This window comes from Canis lupus, chromosome 23, assembly GCF_048164855.1.
Source record: "Canis lupus baileyi chromosome 23, mCanLup2.hap1, whole genome shotgun sequence".
Classification (NCBI taxonomy): Eukaryota; Metazoa; Chordata; class Mammalia; order Carnivora; family Canidae; genus Canis; species Canis lupus.
This window is the reverse complement of record NC_132860.1, coordinates 50,966,404-50,991,835: the sequence shown is the minus strand read 5'-3', so window position 1 is coordinate 50,991,835 and position 25,432 is coordinate 50,966,404. Positions and strand designations below refer to the sequence as shown.

The 25,432-nt window shown below is 37.0% G+C and overlaps 1 protein-coding gene across 9 annotated transcripts in view; it reads right to left on the bottom strand.

Moving 5' to 3' along the window:
• Positions 1-25,432, bottom strand: part of ARHGAP42 (Rho GTPase activating protein 42) — a 287,751-nt gene that overhangs the window by 192,352 nt on the left and 69,967 nt on the right. For all 9 annotated transcript variants that reach the window (XM_072795140.1, XM_072795141.1, XM_072795142.1 and 6 more), the window contains exon 3: positions 2,846-2,907. In XM_072795140.1, the coding sequence (XP_072651241.1) occupies positions 2,846-2,907 (62 nt within the window). The remainder of the gene's footprint in view (positions 1-2,845; positions 2,908-25,432) is intronic.

The following is a 25,432-nucleotide window of genomic DNA, read 5'->3' as shown; positions in this document are numbered from 1 at the left end:
AATGGATATTTCCTATTACTATCTCTGAGTCACTTTGTTGTCACATTAAAACTATGCATTTTTAGTTGGCAATAGTGGAATTTTTTTTTAAGATTTTATTTATTTGAGACGGAGAGAGAGAGAGAGAGAGAGAGAGAGAGAGAGAGGCAGAGACACAGGCAGAGGGAGAAGCAGTCTCCATGCAGGGAGCCCGACGTGGGACTCGATCCCAGGACTCTAGGATCATGCCCTGGGCCAAAGGCAGGCGCTAAACCACTGAGCCGCCCAGGGATCCCCGGAATTTTTTAACTCAATATTTCAAGTTAGTAAGAAGCTATAAAGAGATACCATTTCTTCAAAAAACAATATTTCTTTGGTTTTTTTTTTTTTCTGCAAACAACTTTTAGGTTATCTAAATGATGTATTCATCTTACTAAGTATGGTAAATCACTGGGAACAAGAGAATTTGATTAAACTGTTAGGTGTCTATGTAGTCGCTGTTCTAACATACTTATATTTTGGTCAACTCCAAATAATATATAATAAATCAGGACTTATCACTGAAAAAAAACATAATTAAATGACTATCAATTACAGAACTCCTTTATACTCTTAGTACACTTAAAATATTCTGCCTCCTAAATGAAATACTAATTTTTAAAAGAAAAATTCTTCAGCACATCTTTGCACAAAATCTGGCCTCTCAGCTCTTTTTACTGCTCAGTCCATGGCTCTGGGTACTGCTTGAAAAATCCAGGAAAGCATGGTAATTAGTCTTCCCTTGACATATTTATGATGTTCACCTTAATGGCTCATTATCATGAACCCATAGTCCCTTTTCTCTTATATAAGAGAGATTATATAAGTGCTCTTATATAAGTGCTCCTTCTTGGCTTTCTAAACTATTTCTATGAACTCCTCTTACAGCAGATGAGCACGTCTTCCTGACACTATTGCCCCCTGTCCAAACAACTTACTACCCAAAGTTCCACATTTCACCTGATGCTCTTTCTTCCCTCCCATCTCAGAGGAAGGGCCTTTCCCCTGCTATCTAACAGGTTTCTTCAATGCTATAGGAACATTTCTTTAGCTCTTTTTACTCTTGTAAACTACAACATACTTTCCCATATTCTTTAAATACATTTTCTAAAATTATAGCCCATGCTAGTTGGCCTATCATTCTCCTGAACTACTTGCATAGGATTTGAAAAACCACCTCACTCAACCTGATTATACATTCCTCTGGCCTCCACACCATCAACAACTTTATTTTCACATCTTCCTAACCACTTTTTCCCATTCTCATTACCAGCTCTTCTCTGGGCCATAAGACACCTTCTACTTACATCTCCCCATCAAACTTGGACTTCTATTGCATAGTTCATAGAACTGGAGTGAGGATTATGCATAAAGTACTTGAAAGTGTACTTTTCATTCTTAAGACTCCAATCAAATTTACCTCCATTAAAAAAGCTTTCTGTGACTTCCCCAGAATGGGTCAGTCTCCCACAATGGCTTATATGTATCTAACCGCTACAAATGCTTTATAACAATCCTACTGGATATGTACCACTATTTTTCCCATATACAAATGGAAAGCCAGGGTCACAGAGGCCTTCAAAGATACTTAAACAAAATGGGTACAAATTATATTGGTAAATGAATAAATGTATTATGAACAACTATGCTCTGATGCTGTCACATAAATTTTTTTTTTAAAGATTTATTTATTTATTCATTCAGAGAGAGCGTGATAGAGGCAGAGACACAGGCAGAGGGAGAAGCAGGCTCCATGCAGGAAGCCCGATGTGGGACTCGATCCTGGGTCTCCAGGATCACACCCCGGGCTGCAGGCGGCGCTAAACCGCTGCGCCACCGGGGCTGCCCTGTCACATAAATTAATACATCAACCTACAACGCTTTCCCCATTCTTCCAAACCAAGCAAAATTCTCTCAGCCCTTAAAACCCAACTGAAATATACCTTTTGAAGAAAGTTTCCTCAACACTTAAGGAAAAAGAAAAAGAAAAAGAAAAAGAAAAAGAAAAAGAAAAAGAAAAAGAAAAAGAAAAAGAAAAAGGAAAGGAAAGGAAAGGAAAGGAAAGGAAAGGAAGAAAGGAAGAAAGGAAGAAAGGAAGAAAGGAAGAAAGAAAGAAAGAAAGAAAGAAAGAAAGAAAGAAAGAAAGAAAGAAGAGAGAAAGAAGAAAGAAAGAAAGAGATGAAAGAAAGAAAGAAAGAAAGAAAGAAAGAAAGAAAGAAAGAAGAAAGAGAGAAAGAAGAAAGAAAGAAAGAAAGAAAGAAAGAAAGAAAAGAAAGAAAGAAAGAAAAGAAAGAAAGAAAGAAAGAAAGAAAGAAAGAAAGAAAGAAAGCAAGCAAGCAAACCAGTCTCCTGCCAACATGCTGGCAAAATTATTTGCTCCTTCCATGAATTGTCTTTAATACTTAGAAGGTCTGGGTGATGGGCAATAAGGAGGGCACTTGATAGGATGCACTAGGTGTTATACTATATGTTGGCAAATCAAACTTCAATAAAAAGATAATAATACTTAAAATGTATCTTTATTATAACACTGAAGCTTTTTAGAAGTTTACTCAATTAGAGTAAATTAAAAATTCAGTATCTTTGAAAGAAATGGAAAGCAAAGTGAAGATGATTTACATCTGATGAACAAATGAGATAAAGAGAAATAGTGTATCTCATTAGCAGTAACTGATAATCATACTCAGAAATATCTTCTGTAACATTTAGTACACGTTTCAGATTATAAGGTCTGGTATAGATCAGTCTAATTCAGAAGGTCTCATCTTTCTTCTAGTATGTTCAAAGAAAGCTTTATTCTTAAAAAAAAAATGGGGAAAGGACTTACCAGTCTCCTCCTTTCTTCTTCTACTGCAATGAGTAATCTTGCAAATTCTTTTAGTGACTGAGCTATTTAGAAGATTAAAAAAAAAAAAAGCATTAACCTCCTTTCATTGCTAATAACTAATTGCACAGGAATAAATACAATGAAGCTAGTTATAAATATGTATATATTTTGTGGTTTGAGGTTTCTATAAGCATAGAACAGTATACACAATAGGATCTCAATGACTAATAACTATAGATAACAGATATTTGTGCACTGCAGATAAAAGTTTTCTTCAAAGACACAAGGGAAATACAGTTATGCATGTAATGTCTAAAACTTAAATTAATAAATAAAAGTTTATTATTGAAATTGCACATTCTAAACAGAATACTACAAATAATGAATATATTAAATCTCTAAGAAGCAATAAATCCAATACTATTCTGGTATACTTAGTAGCTGAGTAATGCAACATCTCCCGCTGACTTCTTTCTAGAAGCTCAACAGCTATAGATATTTAAGACAGATTATATATTCTGTGTTACTCTAATATCAAGGTAGTACTTGGGTCGTGGTCAGAAGGACTCTTAGCATTAGTATTTGGGGAGTTTGTTAGAAATGCAGATTCAGGCCTCACCTTAGAATCTGCACTTTAATAAGATCTTCAGGTAATCCATTTGTATATTAAAGTTGAGACACACTGCTTTATTTTTTTTAAGTTTTTATTTAAATTCCAATTAACATGCAGTGCATTATTAGTTTCAGGTGAACAATTTAATGATTCAACACTTACATACAACCTTTGGTGCTCATTACAAGTTCAGAAAGCTTTAGCTTTCTAAAGCTATCTGAACTCAAATCTCTCCGGCTTGGGAAAAGTATCAAATAAAATATTGAATACTCAGAGACGCTGGGAGAATAAATCAATAAACAAACATGAAGTTACGATAGCATATTCTTTAAACATGCCTAGTCCCAAATGGCAGTTGTAAAACCATAATTCATCCACATCAATATCTATATAATTACTATAACTAAAGTTAGAATGTTTTGATTATAAAACAAAACAAACATGAATACAAAAATTATTTCTATTTAGGCTTTGAACTTTCACGTCTAAGTCTTTATTCTTTAGGCTCCCTCCCATTTCTTTCACCCATACCAATATTGAAAACATTCTGTAAGACCAGAAGTCTAATAAGTCTGGAATAAATCCTACAATAAAAGAAAGTAAGTGAGGAAAATAAATCAAGAGTCTTATAACAGAACTTACTAAGAAAAAGAATGTTTTCTATTAGAGAATTTAAAATCACAATCTATGGTTTTTCCCTCCACTCTTTTTAAAATTACTAGGCTTACACTAACTAACCTGGTTTAAAATGCTATCCCTATGATTACTTCATGTTGGATTTTATTCACAGCTGCCAAGAGAAATCAAGGGTTACCTAGGAGACTAAGATTAATCTGATAAACACATTAATGGTCTTAGAGTAAATAGAATTTTTTTTAATTTAGAAAAATGAGATATTAATTCCCATTAAAATAATAGTATCAGTGCTACAATACAACACAGTTGTGACAACAGTTAAGTTGAACAGAAAAACATTTTACAAACATATAAAGATTTTTATCAGGAGCATATAATAGGATACTCTATTTTTGTACTTTGGATAAAGCATTCTACCATCCTGGCAACTGTCTATTGCCACTAAAGAGCTCTACTGGCAAGCCTGAAAAAAAAAAAATGAATGAACTTTTGAATGACAGAAGACATTATGTTGACATGCCTACAGAGAAAGAAACCAAGAGGACAATCAGTTTGGGCTACAGGAATTGGAGACAACAGGTACTCCTGAAGCTGAGAAAATAAGAAGTGAAAAAAAGTTGATAGTAAGCTGAAAGTCTGTATAAGAAGCACTATAACCCCAGATTTCAAACTCAACACCCCCAAGCTTTTTAATTAAAAACAAAACAAACAGGCAAAAAAAAAAAAAAAAAAAAAAAAACAACTACCCTCATATGTTTCTTTTATGGAAAGTTATTGGATAAGGCATTCTCACAAAACACGGGAATAAGCCAAGAAAAAAGGAGATGGGATCTAGAAGTAGGAGATCCAATATAGGATAGAAGCAAATGAAATTCTTACTCCAATAGAGAGATATTCGATGACAACTGTTGTTCAAAATGTTCAGAGAGAATTTTATCTAGCCTGGAGCCATAGGTTACAGGCTCCAGGAAATGTCTCCAGAGAAAAAAAAATTGAACTGATCAATATCCTGAGGTATCTGAATGTAATGAAAGGGAATTTATACTCTTTTAAAAGAAAATTCAAAGGCAATTATTAACTCCTGGGAAACGGGGTTATTTAAGTAACACCATCAAAATAAAAGAAATAACTCAGTTGTAATATGTACAAAGTCACTATGATATAAACAAAACAGTTGAAAAGAGGGTATCTAAAACTGGGGGGAGGGCAGCCTGGGTGGCTCAGGGGTTTAGCACTGCCTTCTGCCCAGGGTGTGACCTGGAGACCGGAGATCAAGTCCCACATCGGGCTCCTTGCATGGAACCTGCTTCTCCCTCTGCCTGTTGTCTCCGCTTCTCTCTCTCTGTGTCTCTCATGAATAAATAAATAAAATCTTTAAAAATAAATAAATAAAACTGGGGGGGAAATCAAGTCTTAGCAAGATAATTATGGTCTTGAAAGAAATACAAGAAATGGTTAAAAGTTCAAAGGGGTCTTTGTGAGTAGTTAAGTGGTAAGGACTTGTAAGATGTGAGGTTGTTAGTTTTTATTAAGCCTAATAAAAATATTTACCTTTTTTAAATAATGAAAACTAAAACATACTATAAATGCTTTATTTTCCTACTGGCCTTAATTTTAGGAGGCTAAATTCATGTAATAACTTTCCCAGAGTTAAGTAAGTATCTAGCACATAGAAGCCTAACAACAAGGTTTTTGTTTTGTTTTGTTTTGTTTTTTTGACAACAGGTATTTTTGGAGTAAATGAATTCATAGCTTGGTTTAGACTGTCAGGGGTACACTAGAACCTTCCACTTGGTCAATCCAGAAAGCAACCACTGTATCATAGAGTAATGTCCTAGTAGACCCAGGAGCATCATCCTGTAACAACTTGGAAGTCCACAGGTATCCCCAAGTAACTACTACTTCAAGAGTAAATCATGTAGTTGCCTTAAGTCAGATTTTGGTTTTAAGTAAGGAAACTCAGGTTCTCATTTTGAGATTGTTGTTCTCTCTTTGTCTAAAAATTAGATGCTGTTTCTTGCCTAACTTGAATGGTTTTCTGGTCTGTTCCCATATAAATACATCTATAGACTCAGTACAATAATAGTTATTATAATGAGAATGTCTGAGGAGAAAAACTTGAACACGCAAAAGCAATTGCATGTCTGGATCCTCACAACAAAAACTACTCTCCTTCCAGCAGTTTTCTGGGTCTGCCTTAGTTTGACAATTTGTTTCTTCTTTTTCTTTTGTTGATTTTTCAGAGAAATGACTTCAAAAAACTAAATATATCCTTTATATAGTATAGTCTCAGTCTCATAAAGGTATATGTTTCTTAGTCCAAATGAAGATATTCATGTTTGTCATTTGGCCTACATGGAAACACCCAGGAACATCATTTCATCAATTAGTAACAGCAACCCATTAACTTTTTCAACCCATACCTAATGCTTTCCCGTGTTTTTATTTATGTCAAAGTAATAATTTACAAAGCACAATATAACACAGAAAGAAAACAGGAGTTAACAATCCTATGAAGTAAGTATAAAATAATTCAAAGTATTATTGTATAAGCTGGGTTTTAAGACAAAGGGCTGATGCAGAGCCAGTTACTTCCTAGCCTGGACCATGCTCAAAATCTAAAGGAACCTCTGACACAAGTCAGGTATATCCAAGCTGCCTTGTATACTACAGCAACTCCTCAGAGATAAGAAACCAGTATGAGAATCTCTGATGCCCAGGACGAACAAGGTAGGGAGTCTATTCCCCACCAAACTTTGAGCACAAAACATACCAAATGATTCCCCAGTACCCAACATGGTAATGTTGACTGCATGAGCAATTTAAGAATTTACTTAAGCAAAATCTAAAAGTATTTTTTTTTCATGCAAATTCTAATACCTAAATACTTTCTTTTATAAGCATTATATGTGATGTTCCATATTTTATCAGTGTTAATATTTACATAAATAACCATTTCATTATCTGATTTTGGGAATCCAGACTAACATCAGATTTAACAGCTGGTCTTGCTGTACCTAATAGGTATAACAGGAACTTGATTAAGTGACAACAATATCCCCAAAACAATACTTAATACACAGCTGGCTTTCAATAGATGATCATTAAATGGATTAGTGAGTTTAATACACTAACAATGAGACTGAAGAAAGAGAAATTAAGGAGTCAATCCCATTTACAATTGCACCCAAAAGCATAAGATACCTAGGAATAAACCTAACCAAAGAGGTAAAGGATCTATACCCTCAAAACTATAGAACAGTTCTGAAAGAAACTGAGGAAGACACAAGGAGATGGAAAAATATTCTATGCTCGTGGATTGGCAGAATTAATATTGTGAAAATGTCAATGTTACCCAGGGCAATGTACATGTTTAATGCAATCCCTATCAAAATACCATGGACTTTCTTCAGAGAGTTAGAACAAATTATTTTAAGATTTGTGTGGAATCGGGATCCCTGGGTGGCGCAGCAGTTTAGCGCCTGCCTTTGGCCCAGGGCGCGATCCTGGAGACCCGGGATCGAGTCCCACGTCGGGCTCCCGGCATGGAGCCTGCTTCTCCCTCTGCCTGTGTCTCTGCCTCTGTGTGTGTGTGTGTGTGTGTGTGTGTGTGTGTGTGACTATCATAAATAAAATAAAATTAAAAAAATATCTATATATATAAAAAAAAGATTTGTGTGGAATCAGAAAAACCTCGAATAGCCAGGGGAATTTTAAAAAAGAAAACCATAGCTGGGGGCCTCACAATGCCAGATTTCAGGTTGTACTACAAAGCTGTGGTCATCAAGACAGTGTGGTACTGGCACAAAAACAGACACATAGATCAATGGAACAGAATAGAGAACCCAGAAGTGGACCCTCAACTTCATGGTCAACTAATATTCGATAAAGGGGCAGCCCCGGTGGCGCAGCGGTTTAGCGCCGCCTGAAGCCCCGGGCGTGATCTGGAGACCCTGGATCGAGTCCCACATCAGGCTCTCTACATGGAGCCTGCTTCTCCCTCTGCCTGTGTCTCTGCCTCTCTCTCTCTCTCTGCATCTCTATGAATAAAAAAATAAAAAATGTATTTAAAAAAACTAATATTCGATAAAGGAGGAAAGAGTATCCACTGGAAGAAAGACAGTCCCTTCAGTCAATGGTGCTGGGAAAATTGGACATCCACATGCAGAAGAATGAAACTAGACCACTCTCTTGCACCAGACACAAAGATAAACTCAAAATGGATGAAAGATCTAAATGTGAGACAAGAGTCCATCAAAATCCTAGAGGACAACACAGGCAACACCCTTTTTGAACTCGGCCACAGCAGCTTCTTGCAAGATACATCCACGAAGGCAAAAGAAACAAAAGCAAAAATGAACTATTGGGACTTCATCAAGATAAGAAGCTTTTGCACAGCAAAGGGTACAGTCAACAAAACTAAAAGACAACCTACAGAATGGGAGAAGATATTTGCAAATGACGTATCAGATAAAGGGCTAGTTTCCAAGATCTAGAAAGAACTTATTTAACTCAACAGCAAAGAGACAAACAATCCAATCATGAAATGGGCAAAAGACATGAACAGAAATCTCACAGAGGAAGACATAGACATGGCCAACACGCACATGAGAAAATGCTCTGCATCACTGGCCATCAGGGAAATACAAATCAAAACCACAATGAGATCCCACTCACACCAGTGAGAATAGGGAAAATTCACAAGGCAGGAAACCACAAATGTTGGAGAGGATGTGGAGAAAAGGGAACCCTCCTGCACTGTTGGTGGGAATGTGAACTGGTGCAGCCACTCTGGAAAACTGTGTGGAGGTTCCTCAAAGAGTTAAAAATAGACCTGCCCTACGACCCAGCAATTGCACTGTTGGGGATTTACCCCAAAGATACAGATGCAGTGAAACGCCGGGACACCTGCACCCCGATGTTTCTAGCAGCAATGTCCACAATAGCGAAACTGTGGAAGGAGCCTCGGTGTCCAACGAAAGATGAATGGATAAAGAAGATGTGGTTTATGTATACAATGGAATATTCCTCAGCCATTAGAAACGACAAATACCCACCATTTGCTTCAACGTGGATGGAACTGGAGGGTATTATGCTGAGTGAAATGAGTCAATCGGAGAAGGACAAACATTATATGCTCTCATTCATTTGGGGAATATAAATAATAGTGAAAGGGAATAGAAGGGAAGGGAGAAGAAATGGGTAGGAAATATCAGAAAGGGAGACAGAACATGAAGACTCCTAACTCTGGGAAACAAACTAGGGGTGGTGGAAGGGGAGGAGGGTGGGGGTGGGGGTGAACGAGTGACGGGCACTGAGGGGTCACTTGATGGGATGAGCACTGGGTGTTATTCTGTATGTTGGCAAATTGAACACCACTAAAAAATAAATTTATTATTAAAAAAATAAATGAATTAGTGAGTTTAATAATAAATTTCCACAAACTATTTACTATATGTGGAGAAACATACCAACTCATATTCTAGGCTTCATAAAATATTTTGAAAAGGATAAGCAACACTTTGTGGAAAATTATGTTGGCTATCTGCATTCTTGCCACCTGCATGAAACTTTTCTGGCTATATTCGCCAGTAATAATCTTTCCCCTTCTTATCCATCTGAACCATGAGATTACTAGAGAGCATTCAAAATATAGTTTCAAATACAGATGTCAACCCTCCAACAAATTATTGAGGTTAAGAATATTTCTATAGGTTCCCTTTTCATCTCTACAACATGATATTGGAAACACACTTTTGGAACAATAGAAATTTATCATTCAGGTGTATTTATGACAGGTCCCAAGAGTAACAACATTCATAAAGACAACAGTTGAAATATGTCCACATGGTAAGGAAGTGTGATAATGGCTCCTATATTTACAAATATCATAAATTATAAAACATTCCTGAACTCTCTAAAATATCTATTTCCTAACTCAATCTTTTCAGCAGGATTTTAAGTTCACCTGACCATTTTTGGCTGTGGAAAACCTGGTCAGTGCCTAGAAGTAAAAATGAGAAAGAAAAAGGAAAATTACTTCCTGTTCACTGTTGGCATGACTCCAATATTATGAGTACTAAGCATTATACTATTAAATGTTTAAACAATTGATCTGCTTGAACTTTAAAGAATTCACAACTAGGAAAACTGAGAAAGCATGTCTCTCCCACCTCCAACCAACATTTATATCACAATCACATAATGATGTGCTAAATATTTCTCCTAGGAGTCTTTTTTCTCAAATACATACCCAAGCAGAAGTACAGATCACAAAATCAGTGACATACAATTATGTCAGTAGCACATTTTGTACTTATTAAGTGAGCAAATCACCTATGACATTCAGATTTGCTGATGAATAGGGGAGAACTGAGTTAGCAGTAGGATTTAGATTTGATTAAATCTCAAGGAAAACATAAAAACCTCTAAAAGTCTATAAAAGCCAGACTGAACCAATGCAATCATTTAAAAAGTCCCGATAATGTTCTAACAGTCACTTTACTATTCTATCTGGGTGTACGATGTAGGCTACCAAAGTCTTTCTTAGGAGAAAAGCAGTATGATGCTAACACTTAACGGAGGATATGAGCCAGAGCAAATGAATTCCTCATACGCTTCTAGATCTGGCCACGTAGAAAAAAATAAAAGTGAATCAATATACATAGCCAAATGATACTCAGCAGTACACTATGAAGCATGCAATGATCTAACAGGTATCACATCAGCAGCTCATGTCTGGAACTCTCACTAAGGAAGCTTTAACTCTTTGAACATTTAGAAGATCACAGATAGCACAGTACCTGAACATCAAGCTTTGGTTCAGGAACAATTTAACCCATAAAGTAAGGAGCAGATTAGTAATGCCTGAAAAAGCAATACTGTCTACAAAACAGACAACAAGGTATAAAAAAGTGACACCAATTCTCCACACAATATCAACTAGACACTGTGTGTCTTTGTAAAAATTAACACTCTCACCTGATGGGCTTTCGATTCTGTCTGCAATCCTGGACATTATTTGCAACCACAAACACTAGTTATTTTTTGGGAGCCATAACATCAAATAAGATTGTTCTACTCTATTTGTGGCTTCAAGCACCATGGATCCCTAGTTGCAAAGCCAATAAATTGCTTCCTAAACCAACAGAAAAAAACAAAAACAAAAACAAAAACAAAACCACAGGCCTACAGATAAATGTTGGCAGGTCACTGTAGGCACACACTCAGAGGCACTCATCTTTCTTGTAACATTTCACAGCCCCTTAGAATCCAAGGTCTCATGAAAACACATAAAAATTCTAGTTTATCTTTAAGGTAACAAAACCAAGTTCCCCATAATGTCCTTATGGTGTTTAGCTTTGTGGTTGGTTTTTTTTTAATTTCCAAACATAAATCAAAAAGATTAATATTGAAAAAAATCTCTATAAACTTGTATTTAAATTCTTCTTTCCTGATGTGTTAATTTTAGCCATTCCAAAAAAAAAATGAAATCTTGCCATTTGCAATGACATAGATGGAACTAGAGGGTATTATCCTAAGTGAAATAAGTCAATCAGAGAAAGACAATTATCACATAATTTCACTCATATGTGGAATTTAAGAAACAAAACAGAGGAGCATAGGGGAAGGGAGGGAAAAATAAAACAAGAGGAAATCAAGAGGAAGACAAACTATATGAGACTCTTAATCATAAGAAACACATTGAGGGTTGCTGGATGGGTCATGGGGTGGATGGAGTAACTGGATGACAGGCATTAAGGAGGGCATATGATGTAATGAGCACTGGGTGTTATACACAACTGATGAATCACTTAACTTTACCTCTGAAACTAATTATACACTATATGTTAATTAACTGAATTTAAATAAAAGATAAAGAGACAAAACTGTTCTTTCCTATCCTATCAGTGCATCTTTGTATAGCACTGCATGCAGGTGTATTAGGTTTCAGCAATATGAGATGTACCAAGTTAGAAGAATATATTAGATGTTATTTTAGTAATAAAAATTTGATATTATAGCACAGTTTGCTAATTAAGCATTAAAGAACAATAAGAAATGCACAGCCTACAAAAGAAAACTCATAAAATTAAACTTTTATCAAGTTGACCATGGACTCTGCACAGAATTGTTTAAGAACTGCCCCATCTTGGCTTCATCGCTTGTCCGTTACCATCAACTGTGCTGTTTGTTCCACCCAGGACACAGCTGCCAATCCAGACTATATAAGACAAAGGGACAGAAATCCTCACTTTGGAATCCACTATATCCACCCATTTCTTTCTACCTCCACTCTCCTGTTTATCCTCTAAATAGAACCCAGACTCTCTATATGGGTTACAGCCAGTAATCTAGTCTCCTTTTAAATTCCCAACTCCTGTTCTTCATGCCTCCCTCCCAACCCGGCTTCTGCCATTGCATGGGTCCTATACCTCAGTCTATAACCACTGCCCGCCAGTGCCCATTTGGGCTGAGATTCACCATTGGGGGCGATTGTCCATCTTTCACTCTTTTCTGGTCTACGGTGATTTTCAATCTGGTTTCTCTTGTCCTCCCTGGCATAACAATGGGACTCGAAGACTTTACATCTTCTATCAACCAGGGGCTTCACCTGTAAAAGAGAGCTACTACAACCACTGCAGAGTGGAGTGGAGAACCAGGATTCCAAGATGCAAAGTCACAACGGAAGCGCTGACCTAATTCTACACTATCTAATGGTTTTTCCTTCCCAGATTCTCTCTGACGGGAGACAGGGCCTTGTAATAATATGTGCTTTGAACCTGCCAAACTACAAAGTAGCTTGTGTGTCCTAGTATACACATACACACACATGCAGGGCATATATGTTTTAAGGTCAAATTTTGGCAAATGAATACATACAAATATACAAAGACTGCTTTTCAACTTCACACAATTTCAAAACTTCATTCTAGCTGATTTCTTTGAAGACTTCACACCATCTCATTGCTTCAAATGAATTTCTTCTGAATCCCAAAGATTTTTCACTCTGAGATTTTGTTAATATAATAAGAATTGTGCATAACAGTCTGTAAGTCAAATATTTTTGTTTTCTTTTGAAGCATATGTTTTAGAAAACCTGTGCTATTCTGATTTGCCTTGTTTTTTTTTTTTTTAAAGATTTATTTATTTGAGAGAAAGAGAGAGAGCATGTGCAAGCAGGGGAAAGTGGACAGGGAGAAGGTAGAGAGAGTCTCAGCAGATTCCCTGTTTAGTGTAGAGCTGGATGAGGGACCCAATCTCAGGACCCTGAGATAATGACCTGAGCTGAAATCAAAAGTTGGATGCTTAACTAACTGAGCCACCCAGGTGCCCCTGCTTTTTAAAAAGAGATCTGATGTTGCCTTGTTTTAGTTTGGTTTTATTTTAGTGGCATTTGGCCTGTTTCCCAAAGCCAAAACAATCTCCAATTCAGAAACCATTTTCCCCCAGTATGTAGACCACTCACACTTTGGAGCAACCTCTACTAAGAGGCAGAGATGTCACACAGACCATCTCATGGAATGTTCACAAAATGGTATGAGGTACTGAGTGGGTTTTATCTTTATTTTCCAGATGAGAAAAAGAGGATCAATCACCTGGAGTAACTTGCCCCATGATCTCAAAGCTCTTAAGTGGAGAAGCAGGTATTGAATTTTGATTGTTTGATTCCCAAATCTATTCTATTCTGGCAAACCATTATTGCCAAACAAGGAGGAGGGAGCAGGAAGGAGCAGGGCAGGGAAGGGAATGCCAGCTACATTATAGCAAAGAACAGGCTTATTATCTTTAAAAGGAAACAGTCTCAAAGCTGTTTGTGCTCAAGAGATAATCAGGACCCAAAGATCCTGCCCTAAAGGGAACAATCAGTAATTTGCTGCTGACAGCCACTTACTCCAAAGCCTGCCAATCCTTACCACCTCCCAGCACTCCTTCACACTCCACAAAAATGGAGGCACCCCATTCATACCCCTCTGCTACCACCCTACTGAACTTCCACATCTGCTTCCTTGTCCAACATCCAGCTTCTCAGCCTCCTGTGACCTTCCTTTGCTGTCATTCAGACACCCACAAGGACACTAAGAGTTCAAGCTATCTAACCCCTTTACTTTTTCCAATCCCTTTATTAAACTCTGGTTTACTCCTAATCCTATTTCCCACAGTGGCTATCTAAAAAGAATTTTCTTTCTCAAGTCCCAACTTTCCTTCACTCACTGGTACCAGATGGTCTAACCTCCTGCTTCTCTGAGAGAAGTTCAAGACCCTCTGATTAACACTGTACTTATTCATTCTCTTCAACTTGCCTGTCTCAGAAAAGTGGCCCCCTTTCTCCTAGAAGCTAACAACTCCCCATGAAGCTTCAAACTTCCCCCTTCCCCATCTCTAGCTAGGTTTCTGTCATTTCCGTCGTCACTCTTCTCTCCACACAGCTCTTTCTCCTCCTCCCAAGTCTATGAAGTAACTCCCATGTACTCCTATCCTTGTGAAGTAGGAAGAGTTAGGGAAGGAGGAGGAGATTTATTTGACAGTTGCACCAGCACTGAACACAGTTCTTTAATCCTCAATACTCCACAAGATGGTCACAGTAAAACACCCAAATCTTATCTCACCATTGCATTCTTCACATAATGAAACTGGAATATAGACGCTAAATAACATGCAAGATCGCACAGCTAACAATTTCCAGAGTGAAACTTTGAACCCACATGAATCACATGAACTGTATGTACTTTCCCACTACTCTAAGCATGGTCATGGAATTGAGAAATCCAGTTACCTCCCAGGAATTTCTGATAGAGAGTCTATCTGCATCTCAGAACTTAACACACATTAGAACTTGATTCATGGGCAGCCCCGGTGGCTCAGAGGTTTAGCGCCGCCTTCAGCCCAGGGCGTGATCCTGGAGACCCGGGATCGAGTCCCACGATGGGCTCCCTGCATGGAGCCTGCTTCTCCCTCTGCCTCTGCCTCTGCCTCTCTCTCTCTCTCTCTCTCTGTGCCTCTCATGAAGGGATAAATAGAATCTTAAAAAAACAAAAAAAAACCTTGACCCATAATTCCACTCTACACTCAGGTACTCTGCCACACGTAATGGGCTCATAACATCATTCTGCTAGTAACTCAAGTGATAGATCAACCCCAGTCCTCCCTTCCAGGTACCCAGTCACCAAGTACAGCTCATCTGTCTCCTCTACCCTTCTTCCATAACCACAGAAGATACCACTGCATCTCGGCTGTGATATTACGCAGTTTAATTACTAGTTTCCCAGCTTCTAAGACTAATTTATCGTATGTATTAACAGTCAGAATAAAATTCCTAAAGAGCACCTTGGATTATGCCCCTATTTACCCATTTAAGGTCATTGATTGGATAAAGTCCACATCGCAAGCAATGTGGTACCTCCAGTATGTGACCATAGGTACTTTACAAGTCTCATAGCCTGAAATGCTACTATTTCTAATCTCTAACTTAGCACTTTGAACTCCTAGACATTCCTGTAGTTTCCCATTTCCATGCCTTTCCTTGACCTAACCCACTAGGACCCAACTCAAAAAACCTCTCTATTCAAGCATCTTCTGATGCCTTTTCTCCACCTTTGCTGCTCTCACAGCAGTTTTGTTTTTACTATCCTTAAAGAACTCAACACATTCTCCTTAGCATTATAATGATCATATCATAAACCTTTTACTTTTACCTTCTTCTATTTATAAGGCCACAGGAAGATTTTATTCATGTTTCCATGTACTAAATTGCCCATAAGCTTCTTTGCACAGATATTCATTACTGATAGGAAATTCTAGAGAATCCAAAGTCTCTCCATATGAACTAAGTCATATTTTGTGATTTGAATTTGAAAAGTTGATTTTATTTTCATCTCTGGAACACTTGGCCCATGAATGTCATCTCTCATTCTAAGGTTACACACTTGTTTGTTTTGCATAAACCAAAACCTTTTTGCAGACTGTGAAGGACAATGTGGCAATAAATGACCAGGTTTCCCTATAAACATGGGTCTTCTACAGCTTTAATGGCTCCACTGGGAACATGCTAGGCATCAGAGATATGATGATCCAAAAAGCACAAACTCTAAAATAGACTTTTTCCCTGTTTTATTAGTACCTTCTCCAATTGAGCCCCTCCTCAGTATAAACACCAATCTATTGTTGAGAGTAGTGATTTTCCACAGACTAGTATCAGACACCAAGAATCTGTGATTGTAGAGGATATAAGATATTATCTTTGAGTACAAAAAATGAAGCATGACCTGAAAGCTCTTCTCTCCACAGCACTGTGAGTCATGATTCAGCAACTATTTATGTCAGAGAAATTACTCAGAATTAGCCTTTTTGTCCAGCCACATATTCCTAGATTAGTACATAGGGCAAACTTTCTTCTTCTTCTTCTTTTAAGCCTATTATCCAACTCTTTTTTTTTTTTTATTGTTTTATTTATTTATTCATGAGACAGAGGCAGAGACAGGCAGAGTGCGAAGCAGGCTCCCTAAGGGGAGCCCGATGTGGGACTCGATCCCCGGGCCCTAAGATCACGACCTGGGCCAAAGGCAGATGCTCAACCACTGAGACACCTCTTTTCTTGCTTTCTAACTTCTCCCTTTATATTCTTTTTCCTTTTATCCAACTCTTTTCTTGCTTTCTAACTTCTCCCTCTATATTCTTTTTCCTCCCACAGCCACCAAGTCTCTCTTCAGTACTCATATGTTTGTTCTTGCCTTTTGCCAATGAGCTTTCCAGTAATCTCTGGGTGTTCATATCTTGCCTCCTAACTCACTTATCTCAAACACAGTCCTTAGAACTATTGCTTTTCTAGTACAAACATTTTATGTCAATACTGAAACTGTACTTTTATTATGTATAATAAATAATAAAAACTGTATTTATTATTATAAATGTTCTCTCTTGGTCCATAAGAGATTTGCTGAGGAAGGCAATCTTTGACTCAGACTCACTCTGGCAAATACTTTCATGCTATAATTTATCACATATACAGATGCCAGAATAAACCTCCTAAAGGGCAACTTCTATCAAAGGCTTTATGTGTCTCTTGAGAACATGCAAATGAAACTGTAGACTATACAGCAAAAACCCTCTAAGATATTCTCTGGCTCTCAATCCTTGTATTCCAGCTAAAAGGACGTTACACCTTCATTTTCTTCAAGATTGTATATATCAAGACAATGAATGTTCAAGTACACAGACTAAAGATGCCCAAGCAAGGAAAGAAGTCTAACAGTCTAGAGCAGAAGGATGCACTGGAAAAAATGCTTTTACATTCTAAATGCTCCAGAAAAAAAAAAAAAAATTAGTGCTTAGAGCCAGCAAGCCTCAGTAGTATTTATATGACTTTGACATCAAGGTTTGAAATCTGGCAGTGGGTTAGTGTTTTCATGGTCATGTAAATTTGATTGATTACGCAGAGAAAGGAAGATAAAACAGGTTCATTTTATAAGCAGTTTGCAGTAATACCATTATCTTAAAATTACGTGCCTCTGCATTAAAATTACTTACGCGAAATAAGTTAATCAGAGAAAGACAATTATATGATTTCACTCATATGCAGAACTTAAAAACAAAACAGAGGAGCATAGGGGAAGGGAGGGAAAAATAAAACAAGATGAAATCAGAGAGGGAGACAAACCATAAGAGGCTTTTAATCATAGGAAACAAACTGAGGGTTGCTGGAGTGGAGGGGGTCTGGGGGATGGGGTACCTGGGTGATGGGCATGAAGGAGGGCACATGATGTTATGAGCACTGGGTGTTATATAAAACTAATGAATCACTGAACTCTACCTTGAAATCAATAATACATGAATTTAAATTTAAAAAAATAAAATAAAGTTTGTGTTGAATAGGCAATGCATACTGCACAACAGCGCAGGATGATAAAAATGGCTGCAAGCTGAAACCATGCAAAGCAAACTTAGCAATCAGTAGGGAATTTTTTTTTTGTATATTTTTTTATTGGAGTTCGATTTGCCAACATAAAGTATAACACCCAGTCCTCATCAAGTGCCTCCCTCAGTGCCCGTCACCCAGTCACCCCATTGCCCCATCCACCTCCCCTTCCACTACCCCTTGTTCGTTTCCCAGAGTTAGGAGTCTCTCATGTTCTGTCACCCTCTCTGATATTTCAGTGGGGAAATTTATAATAGTCCTATAACCTTTCAAAGGATTGTTAAAAAAATTAAAAATTCTCCATGATCAATTATAAATATGTAGCAAATTTTTAAAACAGCAAAATTAATATATTTTATCTCACTGTAATTTAAAATATTAGAAACATTGAAATATAAAACATTGTATTTCTTTATAAAAGTTATGGAGGGACTTTGATCATTGTTTACCTTCTAATTCTTTCTTATAACTTATGATGGGGGGGCCATTTTTCAGCAAATCATTATGCTCATTTATAAGTTTGGATCAGCTTCCAACACCTCATCCTTTGCATTTTCAATGTGTGGAATATTGAGAGTTCTGTTAATGTGAATTTTTCTACGGCATTACTTCTTCTAAGACATCTCCATATTTTTTGACATGATCACTTTCCTCATCTATGTTAATTTAATCTTCATTAAATTCCTGAGCCTGTATATCTAGTCTCTGGAATAGTGGCAGTATCTATATTCCCATGGTCAGTGATTTCTTTTAGAAAAACTCCATTTACATTGAATTCAAATGTCACTTTTAGCATTATCATTTTGATGTTTTGCTGCACTTCTATGTATTAAGTCCCTTATTTGATTTTCTGTTTTATAAAATGTCATTTGAGTTATCACTGGGAACCAAGAAGGCAACACAGCTAAGTACATGCTTTGCTAAGAAATGAATAAGGGATCCCTGGGTGGTGCAGCGGTTTAGCGCCTGCCTTTGGCCCAGGGTGCGATCCTGGAGACCTGGGATCGAATCCCACGTCGGGCTCCCGGTGCATGGAGCCTGCTTCTCCCTCTGCCTGTGTCTCTGCCTCTCTCTCTCTCTCTGTGTGTGTGTGTGTGTGACTATCATAAATAAACAAAAATTTAAAAAAATAATAAAAAAAGAAATGAATAAATGTACAGTTACCAATCCCTGAAAAAAATTAAAATTCCTTAAGAAAAATTTTAAATAATCCTTTTTATTTTTATTTTTTAAATAATCCTTTTTATTAAATCCCTATAGCACTTATCAGTCTAAGTTCTACAATAAACTGATACATCTTAGCACCTAACTCCTCTGAAAAATCCCCATGACAGTGGGGATTATTTTTCTGCTTTGCACAAAGATGTGTGTTTAGCACTCAAACAGTCTGACAAATCACAGGTGCTTGAAAATGCTTTTTTGAATGAATAGATGCATGAATGAACGAACAAATAAATTCAAGAGTCAAAGTTCCTGACCTAGGAGTCAGGCAATCAGGATTCTAATACTGGTGCAACTTGAACAAATCATTCCACCTGTTTCTATTTTTTTTTTTTTTTGAAAAGTCTAAAGATTTTTATTTATTTATTCATGATAGTCACAGAGAGAGAGAGAGAGGCAGAGACACAGGCAGAGGGAGAAGCAGGCTCCATGCACCGGGGGCCCGACGTGGGATTCGATCCCGGGTCTCCAGGATCGCGCCCTGGGCCAAAGGCAGGCGCCAAACCGCTGCGCCACCCAGGGATCCCCATTCCACCTGTTTCTAAAGCAAAATGATACAGTTAGCTTCTGTGTTCTCCAAGGTCTCTTTCTATTCTAAGATACTAAACTCGGGATTCTAAAAAACTAACCTTTCTAAGTCAGAAGTAACACTTTCTGATAATTCAAACAAACAATAACAATAGGCTGTACAGGGATCCCTGGGTGGCGCAGCGGTTTGGCGCCTGCCTTTGGCCCAGGGCGCGATCCTGGAGAACCGGGATCGAATCCCACGTCGGGCTCCTGGTGCATGGAGCCTGCTTCTCACTCTGCCTGTGTCTCTGCCTCTCTCTCTCTCTCTCTGTGTGACTATCATAAATAAATTTAAAAAAAATTAAAACAAAAAAAGATTTAAAAACAATAGGCTGTACAACTTCCCACCCTCCCATCTCCACATGTACATGAAATGGTGTGAGAGTCATCCTAGTACTAAAGAAATGCAGCTTCTGGACAGAAAGACATAAACTACTCCACTAAAACAACTTTAAAGCTGTTTTCAAAACAGACTATATCCAACATGAGCAGACAAAGTCCAGTAAGTAAACTAGGAAATTACTAACAAAACTGTAAACTACACACCACACAGTCCACCACATACCTTTATGGTACCTGATGTTTACCAACAGGTAATAAAACATATTTCTGTTATTACACAAAAAAATATGAAAAAAAAGTCTTCATGAGCAGGTCATGGCTTACAATTACAAGCCAACCATGATTCCAATTTTACTAAGACCATTCTATTCATACGGAAAATAAAAGAGATGCACTCTAACTATGGTTCTGTGGGTCAATGCAAGTGTATTAGAAAAAGCGTAGGTATCATACCCATAAGTCACATTATTAAAGTCGGGCTACCATTCCCCATTTTCTCCTGGTCACAAGCCCAGAGATACAGCCAAGTAAAACATTTTAAAAAAAGCTCATCTGGAGCAGCTTTCTTAAATCTTCCACAAGGCAGTAACCTTTCTAAAATGCAAATATATCATTTCTCTGATTAACATCCAATGCTTATTACTTTAGGTAAAATTCCACATCCCCTAAATGGTTTATTAAGTCTTGTTTACCTGCCCACAACTTTGACACATGCCATTTTTCCCATTGGATGCCTCCTTTGCTCCCCAAAGCCTTTACTCATCCCTTCCCTAGATCTGCAATCTGCTCCCTACTCCCCTTTCACCTACTATTTCTCCATGACTAATTTAAACATCACTTCCTCAGCCACCCAATTAAGCCTGGTTTATCTCCAGTATGTATGATCTCTCAGCATAATATACTTTGCTCTTATAGCATTCAACACAATTGTAGTTTAACTGTGGCTGGTTGTTTAATGTTGGTCACCCAATGAAAATACAAATCACTTAAGCCATTGATGGTGCCTTCCACCTAGTTGGCACTTGGGTACTTATAGAATAAATGAGTTTTACTGGCAGGAAATATAGGCAGAGGCAGGTTAAAAAGAGGGGAAGGAAGGTACCAAAGCACTCTAATTTCTGGTCCTTTTACTTGTTAAAGTAACCAGGTTAGGCCCAATGGAGTCACGCATGCTAAACCCCACATCAGCAAAGTTTCTGTACTTACTTTCCCAGAAGAAGGCCTAAGTCAACCAATCACTGCCTGCTTGCTCAGCAGGTTACCTAACCCAAACCCAAAACCTTCCTTAGCTCCATCAGGAAAGTAACCCTGCTTTAGCCACTCAGCAAACTCTCAGTATAATTTCCTTGTTCTTGTTCACTTTGGTCTAAAGATCTCTTGCCTTGTATAGCTCTTCAAAGCTCCTGTTTCTATCCACTAGATGTGATGCTGCCTGATTCATGAATCACTGAATAAAGCCAATTAGATCTTTAAATTTTACTCAGTAAATTTTATTCAACACAATTTGGATTATTGCCCTTATAGAAGAGCAAAAAACAACCCTGCTAGTCATTGAATAGCCATGGCTGCCTTATGGCACCTCACTTTACACAGCAGATTCTCAAGACAGGAATCTCAACTCTTCTGCCTCAATGCATAAACACAAAAGTGCCAGGAGTGTTGACTTCAGGGATACCAAACTATTGTAGAGTAGGCATATTTATAAATACAGAATTGGTGAGTAATGAGGTTAAACAACATATTCCTGCATCCCAAATCATATAGAGCTACAGTATTTATTTCAGTGTCTAGTCATTTTGTTGAGATTTGAGCTATTCAAAGTCACTAACCATAGACTAAAGAGTTTTCCCTCTCTATCCACTCTCGCCTTGAAATCAGCCTTCCTTAAGTTATGTTGTCCTAAAAAGAATATTTGCTATCATCTTAGCCTCTAAGTCAGAGCATTCCAAGAGGACAAGAGCTATTAATTCGCTTTACCACCAGGTCCCCAGGGATTGGCACAATGTAACTTAACAGTCAATTAAACACTAAAGAAATTAAAGAATACAAAAATCTTCAGCTCTGGTTTGAAATATTTAGAAATACTAAGAAATTGGTTCTAAATGATTCCCAAGTCCAAGGAAAAGTTAGGTGTGTTTGTATAAAATTTGGTTTATTACTATATTGAAAAGAATCATGCTAGAAATAGCCAAATACATATATATTTTATTTAATATATTCTATTTATGTACTCTAGAATGATTCATTTCTATAAAGGTTTGCTAGGGCCTACAGGAGGACTATCCACATTAACAAATACTAAGCCTCTGCTACAAATAAAGCACTTAAATACTAGTACCATCCAGGAACAGAAATGTGAGTAAAACTCTATAACCTCCAACAGTGTACAGTTTGCTGGAATTGATTAAAAAAAAAAGTCTCTATGAAACATACTAAACTACTTTTTGTTTAGCAGATCACTAAGGAAAAAAAGGAGTTTCTGGGGATTAATGTAAATCAGTAAATTAACACAACTTTTTTTTCTTTTAGATATGTGATTTGTGACATAAGTTTCAGGTTGTTTTTCAGAGCCTGAAATATAAAAATCTAAGCCATTCGATTTCAAATAAATCAAATTACATTATTTAAAACAAAGAGCTAACATGATAAAAAACCTCTCTCTCAAGTGGCATGATTTTTAATGATAGGAACTCCACCTGAAATATGCAACTTTCCCAGCTGTTTCAATCCTTAATTGTGGGTGGTTTCTGTGTGGGTGCAAAAATAACGTGGTTAAAAAAAATGGAAAACAATAATTCAATTGTCCAACTGAGAGCCATTAAGAAGTAAAATATGCTTCCTCTACAGAGTTCAAAAGAAAATGTTATTTGTATAAACAATTTAGGCATTTAAAAATGTTCCACTTTAATAGAGGACTTCCTGATTTATATAACCACATTTAAGTGGGTTATAATGAGGGTTTATAATAAGTCATAGATTCTCTTTTGATTCAGCAAATGAGAAGGTAATCATTTCCTAGAATTTAGTAAAATCAAAGGTCTCTTTTTGAAGAGTTCAGTTGTAGTTAGTAATGATATTGTCTCTGGTTTGGAAATTTTGCCCAAGAAACACTCAAAACTAGTTTTATGGCTACACTCCACCTTCAAATATTAGTAATAATCAATACGGGTGAGTATTTAAAGCTCATCAAGTTCTAAAGAAAATCTTTCCAGAAGCATTTCATAATTTAATACTTTAAAAGTTGAATTTTATTAGTTTAAGTTGAAGAAAACAGGTTCTTTTTAAGCTAATAATCACTTATAATCTTTTAAGCACATTTCTTGGGTTTATAAATATACCAATTATTATTTTTAACCTGAAATACAGGTTACTACCTCAAAGTGTTTTTAAACTATATAGGAACCCCTTCAAAACACATAAAGCAAACCATTTGCCATGCCTCCCACCCCATATTCTTATTTATCACTTGCAAAACTAGATCACACAGTACCTTTCCACTGGACCTAACAGATGCATAATCAAAATGGATGGATTTATTTGGCAAAAAATTAATGCATTTTCCCCATAGTACTTTCTTTAACAAGGAAAATGAAAAAAAATTTTCCAACCACTCCTTTAAAAAATTTCTTCTACTTCACACCCTTTGAACAGGCAACAGTGGTCCTTCACAGGCTCCTATCTATATACCAAGGTGACTCAGGCTCACAGTTAAGTCACTTTACCACCAAGTCACACTTCTGAGAGGTAATCCAACAATAAGTATTTGCAGCTGAGCAAAGTGCTGCTGGCTCAGGAAAACACAATAAAGCCCTGTGACTTGAAAAGTCACTATTTTAAATTTGTGTCCTATAGTCTCACCTTTTGCAATGTTCTCCTAAAGAAGGAACAGGAAAGAATCCAAAATGTAAAGTATACCACAGACAACAGAATATACAAAACTTGGTTCAGTTTAAGTTACCATTCATTAAACTGTACACATAATCTGTAGATATAATCTATCTAGATTTGCCTATAAAAGGGGTTTTTTTGGGCAGTCTGGGTGGCTTAGCGGTTTAGCGCCGCCTTCAGCCCAGAGCGTGATCCTGGAGACCCGGGATCGAGTCCAACGTCCGGCTCCCTGCATGGATCCTGCTTTTCCTTCCGTCTGTGTCTCTGCCTTTCTCTCTCTCTGTCTCTCATGAATGAATAAATAAATTCTTTAAAAAGAAAAAAGGTTTTCTGTTTTGTTTTGTTTTGTTTTGTTTTGTTTTTAAGTTGTACCAGGTCTTTATTTTAAAAACTATTAAGCACTAGCCATCGTTATTGCTGTCTGCATATCTGCACTGAAAACAATAAATACATGAACAGGAATATATTAGCTATGTCAGAAATATCTGTGCAATTATTATGAATATATTTGATCTGAATTACCTAATTGATGGCCCCTCATTTCTGCACTCAGAGCTGGGAGCCATAACCTTAGTCGACAAGTGGTTTTGTGTTGTCTGTCTTCACCACAGGAATTTTCTGTTTAGGTGTGTCTAAGGGAATGAAGTCCCCACCTAAAATATTTATTAGCAAACTGACTCTCCTTCTTGGTAAATGTTTAATCCTTGGTTCATGTTGTGTAAAACTTTCCTGAGAATTACCAAAGGCTATCATACAACTGCTAACCAAGTTGTTTATGCACAATTGCAACTGGACTTTCCGATGGTTTCCAAGATTACACAGAATGAACAAGATTTGCCGCATTTTAATGACTAATATTTTTATTGGCACCAGCTTAGCCTAATAATATCTGATTTTTAATCTAGACTTTTAAGACTTCGGTTAAAAGTGATTTCAAATTGTAGGCACCAAATACAGAAACAAAATAAGTTGCATGTCCCAATCTTGGTATGGATATGGATTTTGAAGTGATACACTAAGATTTACAGCCTTTTATTATCCTATACTCTCAGATGTTAAATTAACCTAGAAAAACAACCTATCTCATAGGTAGATTCACAGTAATAACTGTGAGCTTCTATTGTTTGAATGAGCCAGTGTAAACAGGGGTTTTAAAAGGGCATTATTTCATTTTCTGTAGAGATAGCCTTTTATCTCCTACTAGTAAGGTTTTAAGGCTCAGCACATGACTTTGGAAGTTATCACTTCCCATGCATGTACATGTGTACATGCACCAGAACTGATGCAGTGGGCACTGATTTTTTTTGCATTTACATACATATTACTTACTGTGTAAATATAGTTAAGCGATGGTACATTCAAATGTTACCCATATAATTATTAAAGGAGGATTGAATCTTAT